We start from the raw sequence: 20518 nt of genomic DNA, 5'->3' as shown, positions 1-20518 counted from the left end.
TTGGGTATATTGATCAATCGTGTTGACCATCCCAATCTTACCCATCTGTCCCATATCGTCATCTGTCTGTTTTTGCAGATTACTTGCTTCTTGCAGTATTTCTATTGTATTTTCTTGATGACTGTTCCTCTGAAATTTTCTGCATATATGAGTAACAATGTACCAAAAAAAATTTGAAGCACTGAAATAATTTCTACTCAAACACTTAACTTGTTAGTGCTTTGCGTGCTCTCTATTTCTTTTTTGTCCTCTAAGCCTCAATTCCCTGTTTTTAAATGTCTTTTTGGACTTGCCTTCTGTTTTTGCAGTCTTTTTTTCCTCTCCGCCTCTTTTTCTGTGTCTATCCAATGTTGCCCTACTTCCCATCCACCTGCCAGTAAGCTCATATAGTTGAAGCTACACAAGATTTACAGATTTTGCTTTCTGCATGGTCTGGGAGTGCTAATGTGTATATGTTGCTGCTGGCTTGTTTGGAATTTACAGCAACTACTTGTATTTACATAGTGCTTTTAACATAGTAAAACATCCCAAGGCGCTTCACTGGAGCATAATCAGACAAAAATTGATACCAAGCCAAAGAAGGAGACGTTAGGACAGATGACCAAATGCTCAGTCAAAGAGGTAGGTTTTAAGCAGCAACTTAAAGGGGGGAGAGAGAGGCGAAGTGCTTTGGGGAGGGAATTCCAGAGCTTCGGGCTTAGACGGCTGAAGGCACAGCCGAACAATGGTAGGACGAAGGAAGTGGCAGATGTACAAGTTGGAGGAATGCAGAGTTCTCGGAGAGTTGTACGGCTGGAGGAGGTTAGAGTTAGGGAGGGGAGAGGCCATGGAGGGATTTGAACACGATGATAGGAATTTTAAAATTGAGGCATTGGTGGACCAGGAGCCAATGTTTTTAAACATGTTGGGTATCTACAATACCATATAAAAGCTTGGCAGATAGATTAGATTTCTGTAAATGTGTGCACTACTAACTGACTTAATTTTAATTTGGTTTTGTAAAGTTAAAGTTGTACTTTTATTCACAAAGTAACCCTTTAAGCTTTTAAAAATCAATGAAATTTTAAATATTGAAGGAACAGCAAGATTTTTTGTTGAATACTGTAGAAATTAGTGTTGCTTAACCCAATTGTAAAAGGTACACTGAGCTCTCAATCTTGAAGAAAAGTTAGGAGTAACATTTATCATTAGAGTTGGAACAGGTGGTACTGTTAATTTTTAGGAATTATATACTCAGCAAAACAGGTCTCATGAGCGAGGCTCTGGCTACGTTATCCAAAGGCATGAGGAGTAAACTGCAGCAACTCACCAGGTTTTGACGCGGCCATGGGGGTGGTCGCTCTGGCTGCCTGCTTCTCTTCCGCGGTCTTATCTGTGCCCTGGAGAAGGAGCACACGGTGTCTGCCAGTACGCTTGAAGCCTTCCGTGACTGGTGGCCCACGCGACGTGGGTGATGTTGCTTAATTTTATAAGTTTCCTTTGCCTTGTGCTTCAGTTCTTTATTAGTTGTGCCCCTCTTTTTGAAAAGGGGACACTTTTGTTTGTTTTTTTTTTGTTTGATGACAGTGGGGCAACTCAGTGGCTCTGTAAATTGGTTTTATTAAAGGAAAGGCGCGCCACCTGTCGGTAGCAGGCGGTATCTCCGCAGCCTGTGTGACGTCAGAAAAATGCGATCGCTGGTGCTGAGTGTGAGCTCAGCGAGCGTTGTGCTAAAGGTCAATGACGGCAGTTTGCTGTCGCCTCGGCGGGATGAGTCTGTCGGCTTCATTCCGTGTGTCCGTCAATAGGTTGCTGTCGGCCTCGGGGATGCGTTTACGCAAGCTTCCCGGCGCCGGACGGCTTCACCCCGCCTGCGGTCACCGCCGCGGCTTCAGGACCCATTGCCGAACTCTGGCTTACGCCAAGGACTTGTTTCTGGGCAAAATCAACCAGGTACCGTGGGGCCGGGGAGTCGGGTTTGCACGGTGGGCGGTGGGGTCCATCAAACTGCTGTTTTGTTTTTAAAAAGTGTCTTGGGCTGCAGGATGTGAAAACCTTGAGAGGGGTTGGGCACGGACTGAATTCTACTGCTTTATTTGTTGAATTTAAGAGGAGGATTTCACCCTCATGACCCTGTTAGGTGCCTGCTGTAGTGTGGTATGAAATGGCAACTCTGTTATTGTGCTGACTCCACATCGCTGCCTGGTCAGACACAATGTGGATGCTTATACACTTTTTGTGTGGAATTGTGTTTGACAGCAAACCTTTGATACAGTGGTTACATTTTTAGAGTGTCACTTGGCTCATTTAGTAGCACTGGTCTCTAAGTCAAAAGGTTGTGGGTTCAGGCTCTACTACAAGGCACGATCACGTAATTAGGTTTATAAAGAGAGGTGCTGCATTGACGTCTTTCAGAGGAGACGTTAAACTGATGCTGATTGCTCAGATGGACATACAAGATCACATGGCACTATTCGAAGAGCAGGAGAGTTGTCCTGGTGTCCTAGCCAATATTTATTCAATCAAAAACAGATTAACTCCTCATTGATCTCAGTTTGTGGGATCTCATATGTGCTAATTGGCTGTCAGACATTTGATGTCAAATTTACATTTTAGAAACTTTTAGGCAGTCCACTGAAAAACCATATTGCCCAGTCCAGCATGTATGGGGATAACCTTAGTGCATGACAATGTCTGCTGGGGAATTTCTATCAAACCATTATCAACGTGGCTTTATTCTTTAAGAACCTCTTAGATATACATTTTCAATTCTTAAAAATACATATGATGTGGAGATGCCGGTGATGGACTGGGGTTGACAATTGTAAACAATTTTACAACACCAAGTTATAGTCCAACAATTTTATTTGAAAATCACAAGCTTTCGGAGGTTTCCTCCTTCCTCAGGTGAATGTGGAAATGAAATCCTCGAACCTTTCGCATTTATAAATCACAGAACAATACCTGGTGATTACAGATAGTCTTTCCAACTGCCCGTTGCCAAGGAAATCAAAGTGTTCAGACAGAGAGGTGTTACCTACAGGGCCACCGAATATACAAACAACCAAAAAAAAAAGTCATGCTACATGTAACCCCACCAGCGAACAAAAGTTATCTGTTTTTAATATAACGGGTCATTTGCTGTCTTTCTCTTCCTTCCGGATAGTTCTATGTTTCTGCCTCTTTTTTTTGGGTGTTTGTATATTCGGTGGCCCTGTAGGTAACACCTCTCTGTCTGAACACTTTGATTGCCTTGACAACGGGCAGTTGGAAAGACTATCTGTAATCACCAGGTATTGTTCTGTGATTTATAAATGTGAAAGGTTCGAGGATTTCATTTCCACATTCACCTGAGGAAGGAGGAAGCCTCCGAAAGCTTGTGATTTTCAAATAAAATTGTTGGACTATAACTTGGTGTTGTAAAATTGTTTACGATTAAAAATACATAGGCAGTGGCAGTTCTCCTTACTCTGTTAAAACATGAGTTACCATCTTCACGAGAGGAGTAGAGAGAAGGGAGGATAATGGGGTAGGGGAGAAGCATAAGGAGGCATTATTGTTTGATATGTATTTTTGTAATACTATATTGTCTGTATGCCAAGAATGAGTTCTTGGACGTGGAATCAGACACTTGCAGTTTATTAAGAGGTAAATACTCGTGGTCACTGAGATTACAAAAGATGCTTTGCCACATAGTCAACTGTTGAGCATCTTCTTGTATAGAATCATAGAAAGGTTACAGCAGGGAAAGAGGCCATTCGGCCCATTGATTCTGCGCCAGCTCTATGCAAGAGCAATCCAACTAGTCCCACTCCCCTGCCCTATCGCCGTAGCCCTGCAAATTTTTTTCCTTTCAAGTACTTATCCAGTTCCCTTTTGAAGGCCATAATTGAATCTGTCTCCATCACCCCCTCGGGCAGTGCATTCCAGCTCCTAACCACTCGCTGTGTTAAAAAAAAAAGTTTTTCCTCATGTCACCTTTGGTTCTTTTGCAAATCACCTTAAATCTATGTCCTCTGGTTCTTGACCCTTCTGCCAATGGGAACAGTTTCTCTCTGTCTAGACCCTTCATGATTTTGAATACCTCTATCAAATCTCCTTGCAACCTTCTCTGTTCCAAGGAGAACAATCTCAGTTTCTCCAGTCCATCCACGTAACTAAAGTCCCTCATCCCTGGAATCATGCTAGTAAATCTCTTCTGCACCCGCTCTAAGGCCGTCACATCTTTCCTGAATTGCAGTGCCCAGAACTGGACACAATACTCCAGTTGTGGCCGAACCACTGTTTTATAAAGGTTCATCATGACTTCCATACTTTTGTACTCTATGCCTCTATTTATAAAGCCCAGGAACCTGTATGCTTTTTTAACCACTTTCTCAACCTGCCGAGTCACCTTCAATGATTTGTGCACGTATACCCCAGATCTCTCTGTTCATGTACCCCTTTTAGAGTTGTGCTCTTTAGTTTATATTGCCTCTCGTCGTTCTTCCTACCGAAATGTATCACTTCACATTTTTCTGTGTTAAATTTCATCTGCCACGTGTCCGCCCATGCCACCATGAGTTATGTTACATATCACCATCCTGTTATGAAAGGTTAAAATTCCAGTTGATCAAAAATGTCCAGCTTTAACAAGAAATGATCTGAATTACAAAGTGATAAGAACACCTGTCAACTGTAAAAAGTTTTTACAAGTATATTAAGAGAAAGAGGGTGGCTAAGGGTAATGTGGGTCTCTTAATGACGGACGCAGATGATAACGTAATTGAAAATAAGGAAATGGTGGACTTGCTAAATAATCACTTCGTATCATTCTTCACAGTAGAGGAAGAGGCTAAAGTAGAGAGATACGAGGAATACTAAAAATAAATCAAAGGAAGGAACTCACTAGATTTAATATAAATTTTAAAAATGGGAATGGAGAACATAATGAGACTGAAGATTGACAAATCTCCAGGACCTGATGGTTTTCACCCCAGGGTATTAAAAGAAGTAGGTGAGGAAATTGGAGCTGCTTTAGTCATGATCTTCCAAAACACTCTTAATTCAGGAATTGTCCCCTTAGATTGGGAAAATTGTCAGTGTCACTCCATTATTGAACAAGGGTGAGAGAAACCAGGAAATAATTGACCTATTAGTCTAACAACTGTTGTGGGGAAGTTACGCGTATTTTTTATTAAGAACATAGTGACTGAGCACTTGGACAAATATGAACTGATCAGAGAGCCAACATGGATTTGGAAAGGGTAAGTCGTGTCTAACTAACCTAGTTGAATTTTTTGAGTAGGTTACTAACATGGTAGATAAGGGAGCACCGATGGATGTTATTTATATGGAGTTCCAGAAGGCATTCAATAAGGTTCCACACAGGAGACTGTTAGCAAAAATGAAAGCGCATGGAATTGGAAACAATCTATTGACATGGGTTATGAACTGGTTACGAGGTAGGAGACAGAGAGTAGGGATAATGGGTATGTACTCCGATTGGCAGAATATAACTGGTGGTGTCCCCTAGGGATCTGTACCGGGGCCTCAACTTTTCACTATATTTATCAATGACTTAGATGAAGGAATAGAGAGCCATATATCCAAGTTTGCTGACGACACTAAGTTAGGTAGCTCTATAAGTAATATAAATGGGAGCAGAAAGTTGCAAAGGGACATTGATTAAGTGAGTGGGCAAAATTGTGACAGAGTTCAATATGGGAAAATGTGAGGTCATTCACTTTAAATCTAAGAAAGGCAGAACAGTACTTTCTAAATGGTGAGAAGCTAGGAACTGAGGGAGCAGAGAGATTTAGGGGTCCAAGTACAGAAATCACTAAAACCTACTGGACAGGTACAAAAAATAATTTAAAAGGCTAATGGAATGTTAGCCTTTATCTCGGGGCTGGAATACAAGGGGTGGAAGTTGTACTACAGTTGTATAAAGCTCTGGTTAGGCTGCATCTGGAGTCCTGCATTCAGTTCTGGGCACCGCACCTCAGGAAGCATATATTGGCTTTGGAGGGGGTGCAGTGCAGGTTCACTGAATAATACCTGAACTAAAGAGGTTAAATTATGAGGACAGGTTGCATAGACTAGGCTTGTATTCCCTTGCGTATAAAAGACTAAAGGGTGATCTAATTGAGGTGTTTAAGATGATTGAAGGATTTGTAGGGTAGATAGAAACAATTTCCTCTGATGGGGAGTCCACAACAAGGGGGCATAACAAAATCTGGAACTTTCTCTCTTTTTTCCCCCCTCCCCCCCCCCCCCCCCCCCCCCCCCCCAAAAAAAAATCTGTTAAGATAGATCAATTAAATGGCCCACTCCTGTCCCTACAGGCATCAGAAATTGCAGAGACTGCATGCAGCCTGACTGTCTCCTCTTCTTCCAGATATAAGCTGCAAAGATAAGCTCGTGAAATGTGTTTATCAAGGAAAGGACTTAGTTATATAGTGTCTAACGACCTCAGGATATCCCAAATCTCTTGCAGCCAATTAAGTACTTTCAAAGTGCAGTCAATGTTGTAATGTAGGAAAATATAGCTGCCAATTTGCGCTCAACAAGGTCCCTCAAAGAGCAATGAGATAAGGACCAGATAATCTGTTACAGTAATGTTGGTTGAGGGATAAATATTGGCCAGGACACCAAGATAGCCCCTGGTCTTGTTCAAAATAGGATCTTTTACATCCACCTGAGAGGGCAGTCAAGGCCTCTCAGGTGGATGTAAAAGATCCTATTTTGAACAAGACCAGGGGCTATCTTGGTGTCCTGGCCAATTAAAGTAAAGGCCCATGGGATCCAAGGGAATGTGGCAAATTGGATCCAAAATTGTCTCCGTGGCAGGAAGCAAAGGATAATGGTTGACGGGTGTTTTTGCGACTGAAAGGCTGTTTCCAGTGGGGTGCTGCTGGGCTCGGTGCTCGGTCCTTTGCTTTTTGTGGTATACATTAATGATTTGAACTTAAACATGGGGGCATGATTGAGAAATTTGCGGATGACACAAAGATAGGCCGTATGTTTGATAGTGAGGAGGAAAGCTGTAGACTGCAGGAAGATATCAATGGACTGGTCAGATGGGCAGAAAAGTGGCAAATGGAGTTCAATCCAGAGAAGTGTGAGGTAATGCATTTGGGGAGAGCAAACAAGGCAAGGGAATACATGATAAATGGGAGGAAACTGAGAGGTGTAGAGGAAGTGAGGGACCTTGGAGTGCATGTCCACAGATCCCTGAAGGTAGCAGGACAGGTAGATAAAGTGGTTAAGAAGGCATATGGAATGCTTTCCTTTATTAGCCAAGGCATAGAATATAAAAGCAGGGATGTTATGCTGGAATTGTTTAAAACACTAGTTAGGCCACAGCTTGAGTACTGAGTCCAGTTCTGGTCACCACATTACAGGAAGGATGTAATTGCACTAGAGAGGGTGCAGAGGAGATTTACGAGGATGTTGCCAGGACCGGAGAATTTTAGCTATGATGGAAGATTGGATAGGCTGGGCTTTTTTCCTTGGAACAGAGGAGGCTGAGGGATGATTTGATTGAGGTGTACAAAATGATGAGGGGCCTAGATAGAATGGATAGTAAGGACCTATGTCCTTTAGCGGGGGGATCAATAACCAGGGGGCATAGATTTAAAGTGATTGGTAGAAAGATTAGAGCGGAAATGAGGAAAGATTTTTTTCACCCAGAGGATGGTGGGGGTCTGGAACTCACTGCCTGAAAGGGTGGTAGAGGCAGAAACCCTCAACTCATTTAAAAAGTACCTGGATGTGCACCTGAAGAGCCGTGACCTGCAGGGCTATGGGCCAAATGCGGGAAAGTGGGATTAGGCTGGGTGGCTCATTTCTCAGCCGACACAGACACGATGGGCCGAATGGCCTCCTTCTGTGCCGGAAATTTTCTATGATTCTATAAAGTATCAGCTTTGAATCCACGACCATCTGATTCAAAGGTGAGAGTGCTACCACTGAGCCAAGGCTGACACCGAGGAGGGAAAAATAGCTTGTTTAAGTTTGTGTTATAAAATAATTATATGTTGTAAGCAATTTCAAATTTAACAAATATTAGAGTTTAAATATGTTAATATGTTTTCTAGGAAGAAGTTTTTCCCTACCCAGAGATCAGCAAGGAAGAGTTGGAGGAGATCAGTCAACTTGTTGCACCTGTGGAAAAGTTTTTCAACGAGGATGGTGTGTTTTCTTTTTGCCTAATATGGATTATGTAAATCTACCTAGAGGTTAAGCTTTGTAATTTGTTCTAAGGATAGGTGCCCTTCAAGCCCATCCATAGAGATAAAACCATTTAATGTACATAGCATGGTGAGATAGCGCTCGTTGTCCTGAAAGGAATTGTGTTACAACTTCCATCCTGTAACCTTCTGCCTTAATCAGAGTGGCACTGTTAGGATTCCTTTGCCTGATACTTACATTTTGGGATTTAGAATGTAAAACGAGTGGATTTCATGTGGGGTTAGCCAAAAGAATATAATTATTTGACAACCAGTGTGATGTTTTAACTAGGAATATGCGTAAATGATGTCGCCAGATCTGTCCTGTTTAAATCACCCCCAATTATAATAGTTTCATTTACTTAAATGAGAATAATACATTATTGTATGTATGTGAACAGAGGGGGAATGACACTTTAAACCAGAAAAAATGGAAGCAGACACATCATTTATCTGTTTTTCCTCATGAGCGCGAGATGTTCTAGCAACCTAGGTGAGCATAAAGTAGTGAGACAAGAAAAATAAGAATGACTAAAATATTTGTGATTATAAAGAGAGAAAAATTAGTATTGCAATGAAAATAACGATTCAAACATTGGAAACTAGTTCATTTTAAGGAGTTAAGTATCTTTTTGGTACCTTTTTTTATTGTTTACTGGTTTGTAAAAATGTCCGTATGTTTTATTTTGTTACACTTCAGGAATAATTTTTGGTGTCTCCTCCAGTAGTAAAATCACATCCTCTAATATAAGTACAGTTTTCTTTCCAAGTGACCTTCAGGTCTATCCTGTAGAGGTAAAGCCATTTAGCCTGCATAGTAATAGAGATCTGCATTGCCAGATACTGCTCATTTTCCTGAAATGAATCTCGTTAGGATGCCGATGGTATGAGCTTTGTAAAGACTAAATTTTATTACTAGTTAAAATGGCATTGCTTAAAAACTAATAAGTTCAACAACGAATTGAAGATTAGGACTGCTGGAACATACTGATTAGCTACAGTCAGCAGTAAGGTCTTGCAGTCCTATCTCCCACGTGCCAACAAAAATAGTAAAATAAAAGAGAAAATGGGGCTAATTCCGATCGATTTATAACATCTGTTACTCAGGCTTCTTTGTTCAGCTAGCTGAGAATTTTTGTTATCCATTGAATATTTTTGTTCCTCACACTATTATGGATTAATCTGTATACTGTCAAGGAAATGGCATTATTGATGTACAGGTCTGATTTGATATATGATCTGTTATCTCTTTATTTAGAGGTAAGATTTTTTTATTCGTTCATGGGATGTGGGCATCGCTGGCAAGGCCAGCATTTATTGCCCATCCCTAATTGCCCTTGACAAGGTGGTGGTGAGCTGCCGATTAATAATGGCACATGCATGTTATCATCTATGTTGACAGTTATTCAGATGAATGTCTAAATTAGCTTTTTTTCTTTTTCACCAGTTGATTCAAAGAACATTGATTTGGATGCAAAAATTTCACCAGAAACTATGAAAGGACTCAAAGAGCTGGGTCTTTTTGGACAACAGATTCCTGAAGAGTATGGTGAGTTTGTAAAAATTGAAGGGCAGAATTACTGCTGATGTCTAACCTTGCATGTCGAGTATTTTACATCCAAATAACTATACTTAATTCACAATTAGTACTGTAGTTCTTTTTACCACCTTGACTTATTTGAGTTTTGGCATCAAAATGCAGAGACTTATTCTGTTGATACATATTCTCTGCAGGTGGCCTTGGCCTTTCAAACACCATGTATGCACGACTTGGTGAGATCACTTCCTTGGATGGGTCCATTGCTGTTACCCTGGCAGCTCATCAAGCTATTGGACTGAAGGTACTTGAGATGTTTATGAAACTTTTGTCCAAATAGATTGTAAACTGTCTTTGAATCGAAGAAAAAGTTAATCACTGTCTCCATCTGTATGCTTTTTGGAAAAAAACTTCAAAAATTAAATGTCTGTAACATTGTGGATATTGGTTTAGACTTGCTGAGACTGACTATGGGAGTTGAATTAATGTACAAAGTTGAAATTGAAAGAAGTGTAGGTTCGTTATAGTTTCCACTAGTGTTAATTCAGGCTGTTTTCACGGTTAGGTTCAGTAGCTCTTTTCAGCCAGTACTTGTAACCCCAATTTGGTGTCACCTAACAACTATAACTTGATTTACCCTGCTTTATCCCCTCCTACTCTTTTAAGTCTTGATGTCCTGTATTATGGGCCTTGGCCTTTCAGCGAGGCTTTCTCAATAATAGTAATAAAAACTAGCACCCACTATTTAATCAAAAATATTTCCCCTTGTGGGGGGAGATAGAAAAAAAGTTGTTTTAGATTAAATCATCTGTTCATGTGAAACAAGACTAGTAAATCTCCCTAGTGATTGGTCCCTATATTAATCAATTTATGTAGTTAGCAGGACCAACCTGGTGTGGCATTCAGTATATATCGCCGGCATCTTACTGCATGCCCTTAGCTGTACAATACGCAGGAAAGGAGAAATCCATTTTGGAGGAGTCCAGAGAAAAGATGGAAGAATCTTTGTTCAGGAAAAGCGGAATAGTAAAGGTGTGGGAAGTGAGCAGGGCAGTGGGTTTAGACTCGGTGGCTCATATGGAGAAATGATGTGGAGATGCCGGTGATGGACTGGGGTTGACAATTGTAAACAATTTTACAACACCAAGTTATAGTCCAGCAATTTTATTTTAAATTCACAAGCTTTCGGAGGCTTCCTCCTTCCTCAGGTGAACGATGTCGAAATCGACATCGTTCACCTGAGGAAGGAGGAAGCCTCCGAAAGCTTGTGAATTTAAAATAAAATTGCTGGACTATAACTTGGTGTTGTAAAATTGTTTACAATCATATGGAGAAAAATACTGGTGCAGACTTTTTGGGCCGAATGGCTTTTTTCTGTGCTGTAACATTCTGGATCATGGGGGCAAAGGCTGCTTATTGGAAATAAACAATTCTATTACATAGCTGAAATTAAAATTAGAGGGACAAATTAAAGTGAAGTGAGCCTTGTTAAATAGACTATTTTCTTTGTGAATGGTCAGGAGTTTCTTGTGTCTTTGAGATGAGAAGCTCCAGGGGCTGGACTGTAAAGAGACTAGAAGACCAGGAACTAAAACTTTTTTTGTTTTGGTTAATGTTTGTTGGGTAGGCTTTAAGTGTCTTTGTTTCTGCTATGGTCCATTTTGGAAGTATATTTGTGGTTGTAAAAGTGGTGTCACTCTGTCAAGAGACTACAGCTATGTGTATCATACCACAGTATAAATGATTTGGCCATCCTCTTTGAGTATATATGATTACAGGTGAATTATTGGCATAAATGTAGCAGAAACTTATCCTCATTTATTGTGCATGTATTTAGGGAATCCTCATTGTTGGCACTGATGAGCAGAAAGCCAAGTACCTGCCTAAACTGGCAACAGGAGAACATATTGCAGCTTTTTGTCTCACAGAACCAGGAAGGTAAGATAGGAGTCCAGCTGGATCTGTTAAATATTAAATCAGTTGCACTAATTTTCCCTAAGGAAAGAGCAATTTTTTCATGTTTTATATAAGACATGCAATCTGGAGTATGTTACAAGGTAGTAACATTTTGAAGAATTCTGATATGAAGAACTGTGAAAAATTAAACTTAGTTTATTAATGTCTCAACACCAAGATGTGCTTCTGTCTTGTAACAAACATGCTTTTTATAAATATGAAATTTAAATGACTTTCTAGCTCTGGCCATTAGTGTTTGGATTTAAAACATATATGTGCCATGTGATATGACCAGCAGTTATATTTATAAGACTTTATTTCACTGCAGTTACAACAAAATAAGGTATATTACAAGTTTGTCCGGAAACACATCGAAGCATGAAGTTCTTACTGCTATTGTGGTAGGCCTCCATTCTCTTCAGCCAACTGTTTAAATCGATAACCAGTATTATATTTGTTTTTGCTCATGGGGAAATTAAGATGACCTTTTTAATAGTCACAATTTTGTTTCAAGTTTTGTAAAGCAGTGCTTTTCAAACCTTTCCAAGTTTGTAAGTCAAAAGAGTTAGCATTCTTAACTTCTGAAACAGTGTCAGCTGCGCAAAGGAAACAGATGTTTTTTAATTCATATGCAGTGACAGAAACAGTGAGCTTGTAAATCAAGAAATGCAGAAAAATTGTGAAATCTGATGACCTCAGCAAGCCCCTGAGATCCTCATGTGGACCCCCTAGGGTAGAGGGACCCCAGTTTGAAAACCTATGTTGTGAAGGATAAATCGTATAGTAAGCAGCTTTGTGTTCTTCTGATAGCCTACAGCTCAGGCTGGTCCTCTTCTTCTTCAATGTCATCTACTTCAGAAAAACTCAAACTTAGGCATTTTTTGTATTTGTTTAAAAGCAGTCGCAGAATCTGGTGTTGTCATCCAATCACCTACCCTTTATTCAAACAGCATTTGGACAAATCTGTCTTAAAAGCTAATCGTTTACCACAAGACAAAAAGACTATTAAAAAGCATTATCTTAGAATAAGCTGGTCACCAGAGTATTGTACAGGAATTGCAGTCATTCAAGATATTTCAGTTAGTGTTAAATCTGGAGAGTGGCTGCCAGAACAATGTAATGCCAGTTCTCTCTAAACGACATACAAAGTGCTGTGTTGTTACAATGTCCAACACAGCTGTCTACGTGCACTGGGTGATGGTTTGCCCTGTTGTAAAAATGGACGTTGTAAAGAATTTTTTAGATCTTCTTCCTTACAAATTTCAGGGCCTGACAGTAATGGTAGTTGGGGGCAGGGGGAAGATATTACTAGGATTATTGAGGAATTTTAGATCACATCTCAATTGTCATAGCCAGGCTGCGGATAGACACCACAGGGGTTTGCCATCATGCTGTCAGCTTTCACAGCTTATTGTTCCTCTTCCAATCAGCTCTTCCCATGCTTAGACCCCGCACTTCTGCTTTGGCCTTCTACATGATGTTTTCCCAGCTCTGACCTATTCTTTTACTTACTGAACTGCCCATATTTAGTCATATGGTTCATGCGCCCTACCGGTGGTCATCGTCTTGCTATAAAATGCTAATTTCCAGCAAGTAGACCACTTCTCCAATACCATTCTATTGATCACCTAGCTGATACCTAAAAACCTCCTTGAACAGAACTTTCTAAAAGCATCAGCATCTGTGTCATTAGATTCCAGCTTTCAGCAAAACACTGAAGTATTGACTGGACATTAGCCCGTATTGTTCTTTTCACATTTAGCAAAATATCTTTCCTCCAAAGTAGTTTGTGTCAGAAACATCCTCCTTTATTTCCTGTTTATCAGGTGTACAACTTCAGAAATATAAACTCATCCACCACTTCCAGTATAATATAACATCACAGTCTATATTTTTTTTGGATATGTACAATTCTTTATCCCCCAATGCAGAAAATAATACTACATATTGTAAGTTCTAGTCTTTCTCTCCTGCTTTTGCTTATGTGTTTTGACGTCACTCTCTTTTTGCTCTTGTTGCCCTCTTTTTTTTGTTCTCCTTCTCTGAAATAGCAACTTGTAATAATGCAGTTTCAATAGTTGCAGGAGCCTGTTCTTTATCCTAGTGAGCTGTTTACTACGGGGTCCTCACAGTGAAGCTCATTAAGTCCTCAACCAGTGTTGAAAATGCACTTCTAGCAGTATTTACTGAATACCAATCAGAAGCAGGACCTCATGACTTTTTTGCTTCTGACCCGAAATGTTGACTCTAGTTGTCATGACCCTACTGCAAAGACTTGCTTGAGCTTGTCGAAGTTGATCGCTAACTTTCCTGGTTTGCATGGCTTAGTGCCACACTATGTCAAATGCCCATCTTTAATTTCAAAATTCCACGTATTGTTCTGTTATTTTGCCTTGAATTTTGCAGCTAAAAAGCATACTGCATTTGTTTCAAAATAATGTGTTTGTTGGATATTAAAATAGCTGTAATGAGAGATGGCTCAAGTTTATTGTACATCTGAATTATTTCATTTTTTTTTACATTCTTTTAATGTAGGCATCACTGGCAAGGCTGACAATTATTGCGCATCCCTAGTTGCCCAGAGAAGTTGATGATGGGCTGCTTTCTTGAATCGCTGCAGTTGCGCAGTAATCCTTGTAGCAGTTTGATACAACTGAGTAGCTCACAAGATCACGTCAGAGGGCAGTTAAGAGTCAACCATGTTGGTGTGGGACTGGAGTCGCACATTGGTCACAGGTTTCCTTCCCTAAAACACATTATGGTAATCGTACTCCATCATGGTCATGTTTAGCTTTTTATTTCCATGTTTTTTTAAAACTGAATTCAAATTCCCAAACTGGCATTTGAACTCACTCTGGATTATTAGTCCAGGACTCTGGATTGCTGATACAGTAACATAACCACTATACCATTGTACTGTTTGTACTGTACTGTACCATACCTGTAGTTCACAGCAGCTGTAAACAACTTCCTTCCACATATTTGTTTTTTCAGATGCAATTTTGTTGCTCTGCTTTTGTGGCAGATTCTTGAGTTCCTTAGTGACAGTTTGGTTTAGTAGTAACCCCGCTGCAGGATTTGAGCACATAGTCAAGGCTGAGACTGCAGTGCAGTACTGAAGGAATGCTACATTGTTGGCTGTGTCATCTTTTAGACAAAAAGATCCAATGCTACTATGCAAAGAAGAACAGGGATTTTGCCCAGAGTTCTGGCTAACATTTACCTGTTATCCAACACCATGAAAACAGATTATTAACTTATTCGATTTTGTAAAAATTTCCATCATGCAATAAGTGTAAATAATTTTACCTTGAACCATAATGTTTGTCAGCTTAGTTCTGTGGTGTTTGTCAACGGTGAGATCAGGAGTATACATTGGGACAACCTGTGTATACCCCAACTTATACAAGGGTGGGTTGTTAACCTGAGGCCTGCTCACTTAATGCATAAATTTCCGTTCCAGTTTGGAAAAGGCATGTGCCTGTTGGTTGAAACTTGCCTTTTGTGATGACCATGAATTAAGAATGTTGGGAAATGACCAATTTTTAACACCCGTCAAAAGTGTTCATTAATGTGTTTTCAGTGGGAGTGATGCAGCATCAATACAGACCAGGGCAACCCTCAGTGATGATGGGCAGCACTACTTTCTCAGCGGCTCAAAGGTGAATTCAATGCACAAATAATTTTAACAATTCCAAACAATTTTGTTTTTTAAATGATTTATTGTTAGATTCAAGAATAACTGCATAATAAGTGTACAGTAGGCCAGATGGCCTATAGTGTTCTTTTCTGGTCCTATATATTACTAAAGAATGAACATGTTAATAAAATACAGAACTATGTTCTACAGCCTTATACTTGGAATTAATTTACAATGTCTGCACCACAAATTGCTGCTTAGCCCTTTGTACCATAATAGCTAATCCATTATATTTTGTGTACTCATAATAAAATTGCACAACATGGAACGCTGTTTCTTCATTCTATCTCACTGACCATAATTTTCATTGCACTTATTTTCACTAAAAGTAAATGGTAAAAGCCCCTGATGGCCCAGTAATTAAAAAAAGTGAGTAGCCAAGCCATACAGACTGCTCTGTGCAGAATTAGCTGATCTCACTAGGCTGCTATAATTGAGCTAGGGATGTGGAAAAAAATCACCTGATTCTTGTTCCTGATGGCTATCCAATGGGAGTACATCTGTGAAAGTAGAGTGAGAACAGGGTTTTCATAGTTGTAGCTTTTATTGGTGTTTGAATTTATACTGGAACTTCGGAAAGTATATTAAGCTGAGAGAGAAACCATCTTAAAAAATCATCAGTTGCACTATGAGAGCAAAGAGAAAGCTTCTAATAATTACTTGTATTTTGGTGATACAAAATGTGAAATAAGAACAAAGAGCAGGAGTAGGCCATATGGCCCCTCGAGCCTACTCCGCCATTCAGTAAGGTCATGGCTGATGATTTACCTCAACTCCACTTTCCCGCCCTATAACCAGATCCCTTGATTCCCTTAGTGTCCAAATATCCATCGATCTCAGTCTTGAATATACTCAACGACTGAGCATCCACAGCCCTCTGGGGTAGAGAATTCCAAAGATTCACAACCCTCTGAGTGAAGAAATTTCTCCTCATCTCAGTCCTAAATGGCCGACCCCTTATCCTTAGACTATGCCCCTCAGTTCTGGACTCTCCAGCCAGGGGAGACAGCCTCTCGGCATCTATCCTGTCAAGCCCTCTCAGAATCTTATATGTTTCAATGAGATCACCTCTCATTCTTTTAACCTCCAGCGAGTATAGGCCCATTCTACTCAATCTCTCCTAATAAGACAACCCCCTCATCCCAGGAATCAATCTAGTGAACCTTCGTTGCACTGCCTCTAAGGCAAGTATATCCTTCCTTAGGTAAGGAGACCAAAAGTGTACACAGTACTCCAGGTGTGATATCACCAAAGCCCTGTACAATTGCAGCAAGATATCCTTACTCTTGTACTTCAACCCCCTTGCAGTAAAGGCCAACTTACCATTTGCCTTCCTTATTGCTTGCTGTACCTGCATGTGAACTTTGTGTTTCATGTACAAGGAGACCCAAATCCCTCTGAACACCAACATTTAATAGTTTCTCACCATTTAAAAAATATTCTGTTTTTCTATTTTTCCTACCAAAGTGAATAACCTCACATTTCCCCACATTATACTCCATCTGCCACTGTCTTGCCCACTCACTTAACCTGTCTCTATCCCTTTGCAGACTCTGTGTCCTCCTCTCAGCTTACTTTCCCACCTAGCTTTGTATTGTCAGCAAACTTGGATACATTACACTTGGTCCATTCATTTAAGTCATTAATATAGATTGTAAATAGCTGAGGCCCCTGCACTGATCCTTGCAGCACCCCATGAGTTACAGCCTGCCAACCTGAAAATGACCCGTTTATTCCTACTCTCTGTTTTCTGTCCGTTAACCAATCCTTTATCTATGCTAATATATTACCCCCAATCTCATGAGCCTTTATCTTGTGTAACAACCTTTTGTGTGGTGCCTTACTGAATGCCTTTTGAAAATCCAAATATACTACATCCACTGGTTCCCCTTTATCTACCCTGCTAGTTACATCCCCAAAAAACTCTTAATAGATTTGTCAAACACGATTTCCCTTTCTTAAAACCATGTTGACTCTGCTTAATCATATTATGATTTTCCAAGTGCCCTGTTACCATGTCCTTATTAATAGATTCCAGCATTTTCCCAACAACTGCTGTCAGGCTAACTGGCCTGTAGTTCCCTATTTTCTCTCTCCCTCCTTTCTTTAATAGCAGTGTTACATTTGCTATATTCCAATCCACTGGGATCATTCTAGAATCTAGGGAAATTTGGAAGATCACAACCAATGCATCCACTATCTCTGCAACCACCTCTTTTTGAACCCTAGGATGTAGGCCATCAGGTCCAGGGGATTTGTCAGCTTTTGGTCCCATTAATTTCTCTAGTACTTTTTCTTTACTAATATTAATTACTTTAAGTTCCTCACTCATTAGACCCTTGGTTCCTAACATTTCTGGTATGTTCTTTGTCTTCTACTGTGAAGACAGATACAAAATATTTGTTTAACGTCTCTGCCATTTCCTTATTCCCCATTATAATTTCTCCTGTCTCAGCCTCTAAGGGTCCCACGTTTACTTTCGCTGCTCTCTTTTTACATACTTGTAGAAGCTCTTATAATCTGTTTCTATATTTCTTGCTCATTTACTCTCATTCTATTTTCTTCCTCTTTATCAATTTTTTGGTCATCCTTTGCTGGTTTCCAAAACTCTCCCAATCCTCAGGCTTACTACTCTTGGCAACATTATAAGCCTCTTTTATCAAATACTATCCTAAATTTCTTTAGTTTGCCACAGATGGATCACTTTTCCCATGGTGTTTTTATTTCTCAACGGACTGTATATTCATTGAGAATCTTGAAATATTTCTTTAAATGTTTGCCATTGCTTATCTGCCATCATATCTTTTAATATAATTTCCCAATCTACCTTGGCCAACTCGCCCTTCATGTAATTAGCTTTGTTTAAGTTTAAGACTCTAGTTTTGGACTTTCTAATTACTGACACCTTTGAGACAGAGAATGAGACAGAATTTCTTTTTTCATCCTAATTTGAATTCTTTCCTTTAAAAAAATGTTCATACAAAATGTAAAATTCTAATTACTGATGCCTGCGAGATAGAGAGGGGCACGAATAATGATTCAGACACAGATACACTTCCAAGAACCAAACACAGAAGGGGGGGAACTAAGGGTGGAACCCTGGAGTATTCTGGAAATTAATGTGCAGGGCTGGAGGAGAAACTGTTGCAGAAGATATGCTACCTCGGTATAAATATGATGTGGAGATGCCGGTGATGGACTGGGGTGGACAAATGTAAGGAGTCGCACAACACCAGGTTATAGTCCAACAGCTTTATTTGAAATTACAACAGCTTTATTTCAAATAAAGCTGTTGGACTATAACCTGGTGTTGTGCGACTCCTTACATCGGTATAAATAAGCAGAGTATCTTCTGACTTACCTTAAGCAATGCCACAGGAGATAGATAACTGTGTAGTTGTATCGCTGAAATATTTCAGTGGTCAGTATATATAAAATGCCTCACCCAGAGAGTCTGAAATTTTCTTTTGCTGTGCTGGAGTGTCAACCTAAATTATGCACTTAATTTCTGGAGAAAGGCTTAACGCATTACCTCCTAACCCCAGGTCAAGAGTGCTAACAGTATAAATTGTGCTGGTAATCAAATCAATTAAGCTAGGAATGGGGAAAAATATCAGCCATTATTCTTGTTCCTGATGGCTATCCAATGGCTTCTGCTGCAGATCTGGATATCAAATGGTGGAATTGCAGATATTTTTACAGTGTTTGCACGAACAGAAGTGGTTGACAAAGATGGTACAACCAAGGACAAGATCACGGCTTTTGTGGTGGAGAGAGAATTTGGTGGCATTACCAGTGGGAAACCAGAAGACAAACTGGGAATCCGTGGATCTAATAGTAAGAGACTCATAATGCTGACATGAAAAAATTTAATTTTCTAGAAGTCGTATAAAAAATTTGCAAATTTGAGTTTTGACTCACTATATGTTGAGTAAACTTAATGTGCTGCTAACTTTGGTTAAATTGGTAATAGAATAATTTTTCCATTTATTGTTGAAAGTTTATAGTAGCTGGTAAATTCTAACTATGATCATTGTCAACTAATCTTTATAAATGACATTGTTCTAACCAGATTTTTCTCAGTATATTTTGAAAACTCTTCTTTTCACAGGGTTAGTTCAGAATGATGAGCAGCGTTGAGAAGCTTTTTCTCCTGAACAGCTGCCCATTATGCTGAGGGAAATTTTAAGTGTAAAGGTGAAATCATGTTTCAAGCATGCTAGAGAAGTTTAGCAAGAGTACAAGGGGTCCTTTGGCAAAGATTATGTATTTAGTAATAAGTTTTTCTCTCAGCTTCCCACTTTCAGCCCTAGATGGTGAATTGAATTATTTGCATTGCTACCCAATTCACTCTCCATTTTTCTGCAAAAGTAGTGTGTGTAGAATTGAAATAAGTTTTGTGTTTTAATTTTAAAAATTCCCAGGGTTAGAAAACATAACCTGGTTCTGTACTTCTAACTGTGAAGGAGAATCCACTTTAGATATGTGTGTGCATTTTAACCAACTGCGGAAAAAGTTCAGTATTTGCATTGTTTAATTGTGCATAGAGTCATAGAGAGTCATAGAGTTATACAGCACGGATAGAGGCCCTTCGGCCCATCGTGTCCGCGCCAGCCTTCAAGCCCTGTCTAATCTAATCCCATATTCCAGCATTTGGTCCGTAGCCTTGTATGCTATGGCATTTCAAGTGCTCATCCAAATGCTTCTTGAATGTTGTGAGGGTTCCTGCCTCCACAACCCTTTCAGGCAGTGAGTTCCAGACTCCAACCACCCTCTGGGTGAAAAAGTTCTTTCTCAAATCCCCTCTAAACCTCCCGCCTTTTACCTTGAATCCATGCCCCCTTGTTATAGAACCCTCAACGAAGGGAAAAAGCTCCTTAGTATCCATCCTATCTGTGCCCCTCATAATTTTGTACACCTCAATCATGTCCCCCCTCAGCCTCCTCTGCTCCAAGGAAAACAAACCCAATCTTCCCAGTCTCACATCATAGCTGAAGCGCTCCAGCCCTGGTAACATCCTGGTGAATCTCCTCTGCACCCTCTCCAAAGCGATCACATCCTTCCTGTAGTGTGGCGACCAGAACTGCACACAGTACTCCAGCTGTGGCCTAAGCATCCTTTACAGCTTTTCAA

At 40.0% G+C, this 20518-nt stretch overlaps 1 protein-coding gene across 1 annotated transcript in view; it reads left to right on the top strand.

Annotated features, from left to right (window-relative positions):
• Nucleotides 1-1686: 1686 nt before the first annotated feature.
• acad9 (acyl-CoA dehydrogenase family, member 9) overlaps nucleotides 1687-20518 on the top strand; it is a 63265-nt gene continuing 44433 nt past the window's right edge. Inside the window, exons 1-7 of the mRNA XM_067998686.1 lie at nucleotides 1687-1932; nucleotides 8061-8154; nucleotides 9640-9741; nucleotides 9927-10033; nucleotides 11567-11667; nucleotides 15269-15347; nucleotides 19048-19222. Of these exons, the coding sequence (XP_067854787.1) occupies nucleotides 1720-1932; nucleotides 8061-8154; nucleotides 9640-9741; nucleotides 9927-10033; nucleotides 11567-11667; nucleotides 15269-15347; nucleotides 19048-19222 (871 nt within the window). The 5' untranslated portion in view covers nucleotides 1687-1719. The remainder of the gene's footprint in view (nucleotides 1933-8060; nucleotides 8155-9639; nucleotides 9742-9926; nucleotides 10034-11566; nucleotides 11668-15268; nucleotides 15348-19047; nucleotides 19223-20518) is intronic.

The sequence above is a fragment of the Heptranchias perlo genome, chromosome 17 (genome assembly GCF_035084215.1).
Source record: "Heptranchias perlo isolate sHepPer1 chromosome 17, sHepPer1.hap1, whole genome shotgun sequence".
Classification (NCBI taxonomy): domain Eukaryota; kingdom Metazoa; phylum Chordata; class Chondrichthyes; order Hexanchiformes; family Hexanchidae; genus Heptranchias; species Heptranchias perlo.
Note: the sequence above shows the minus strand (reverse complement) of the source record. Positions and strands in the feature narration are given on the sequence as shown.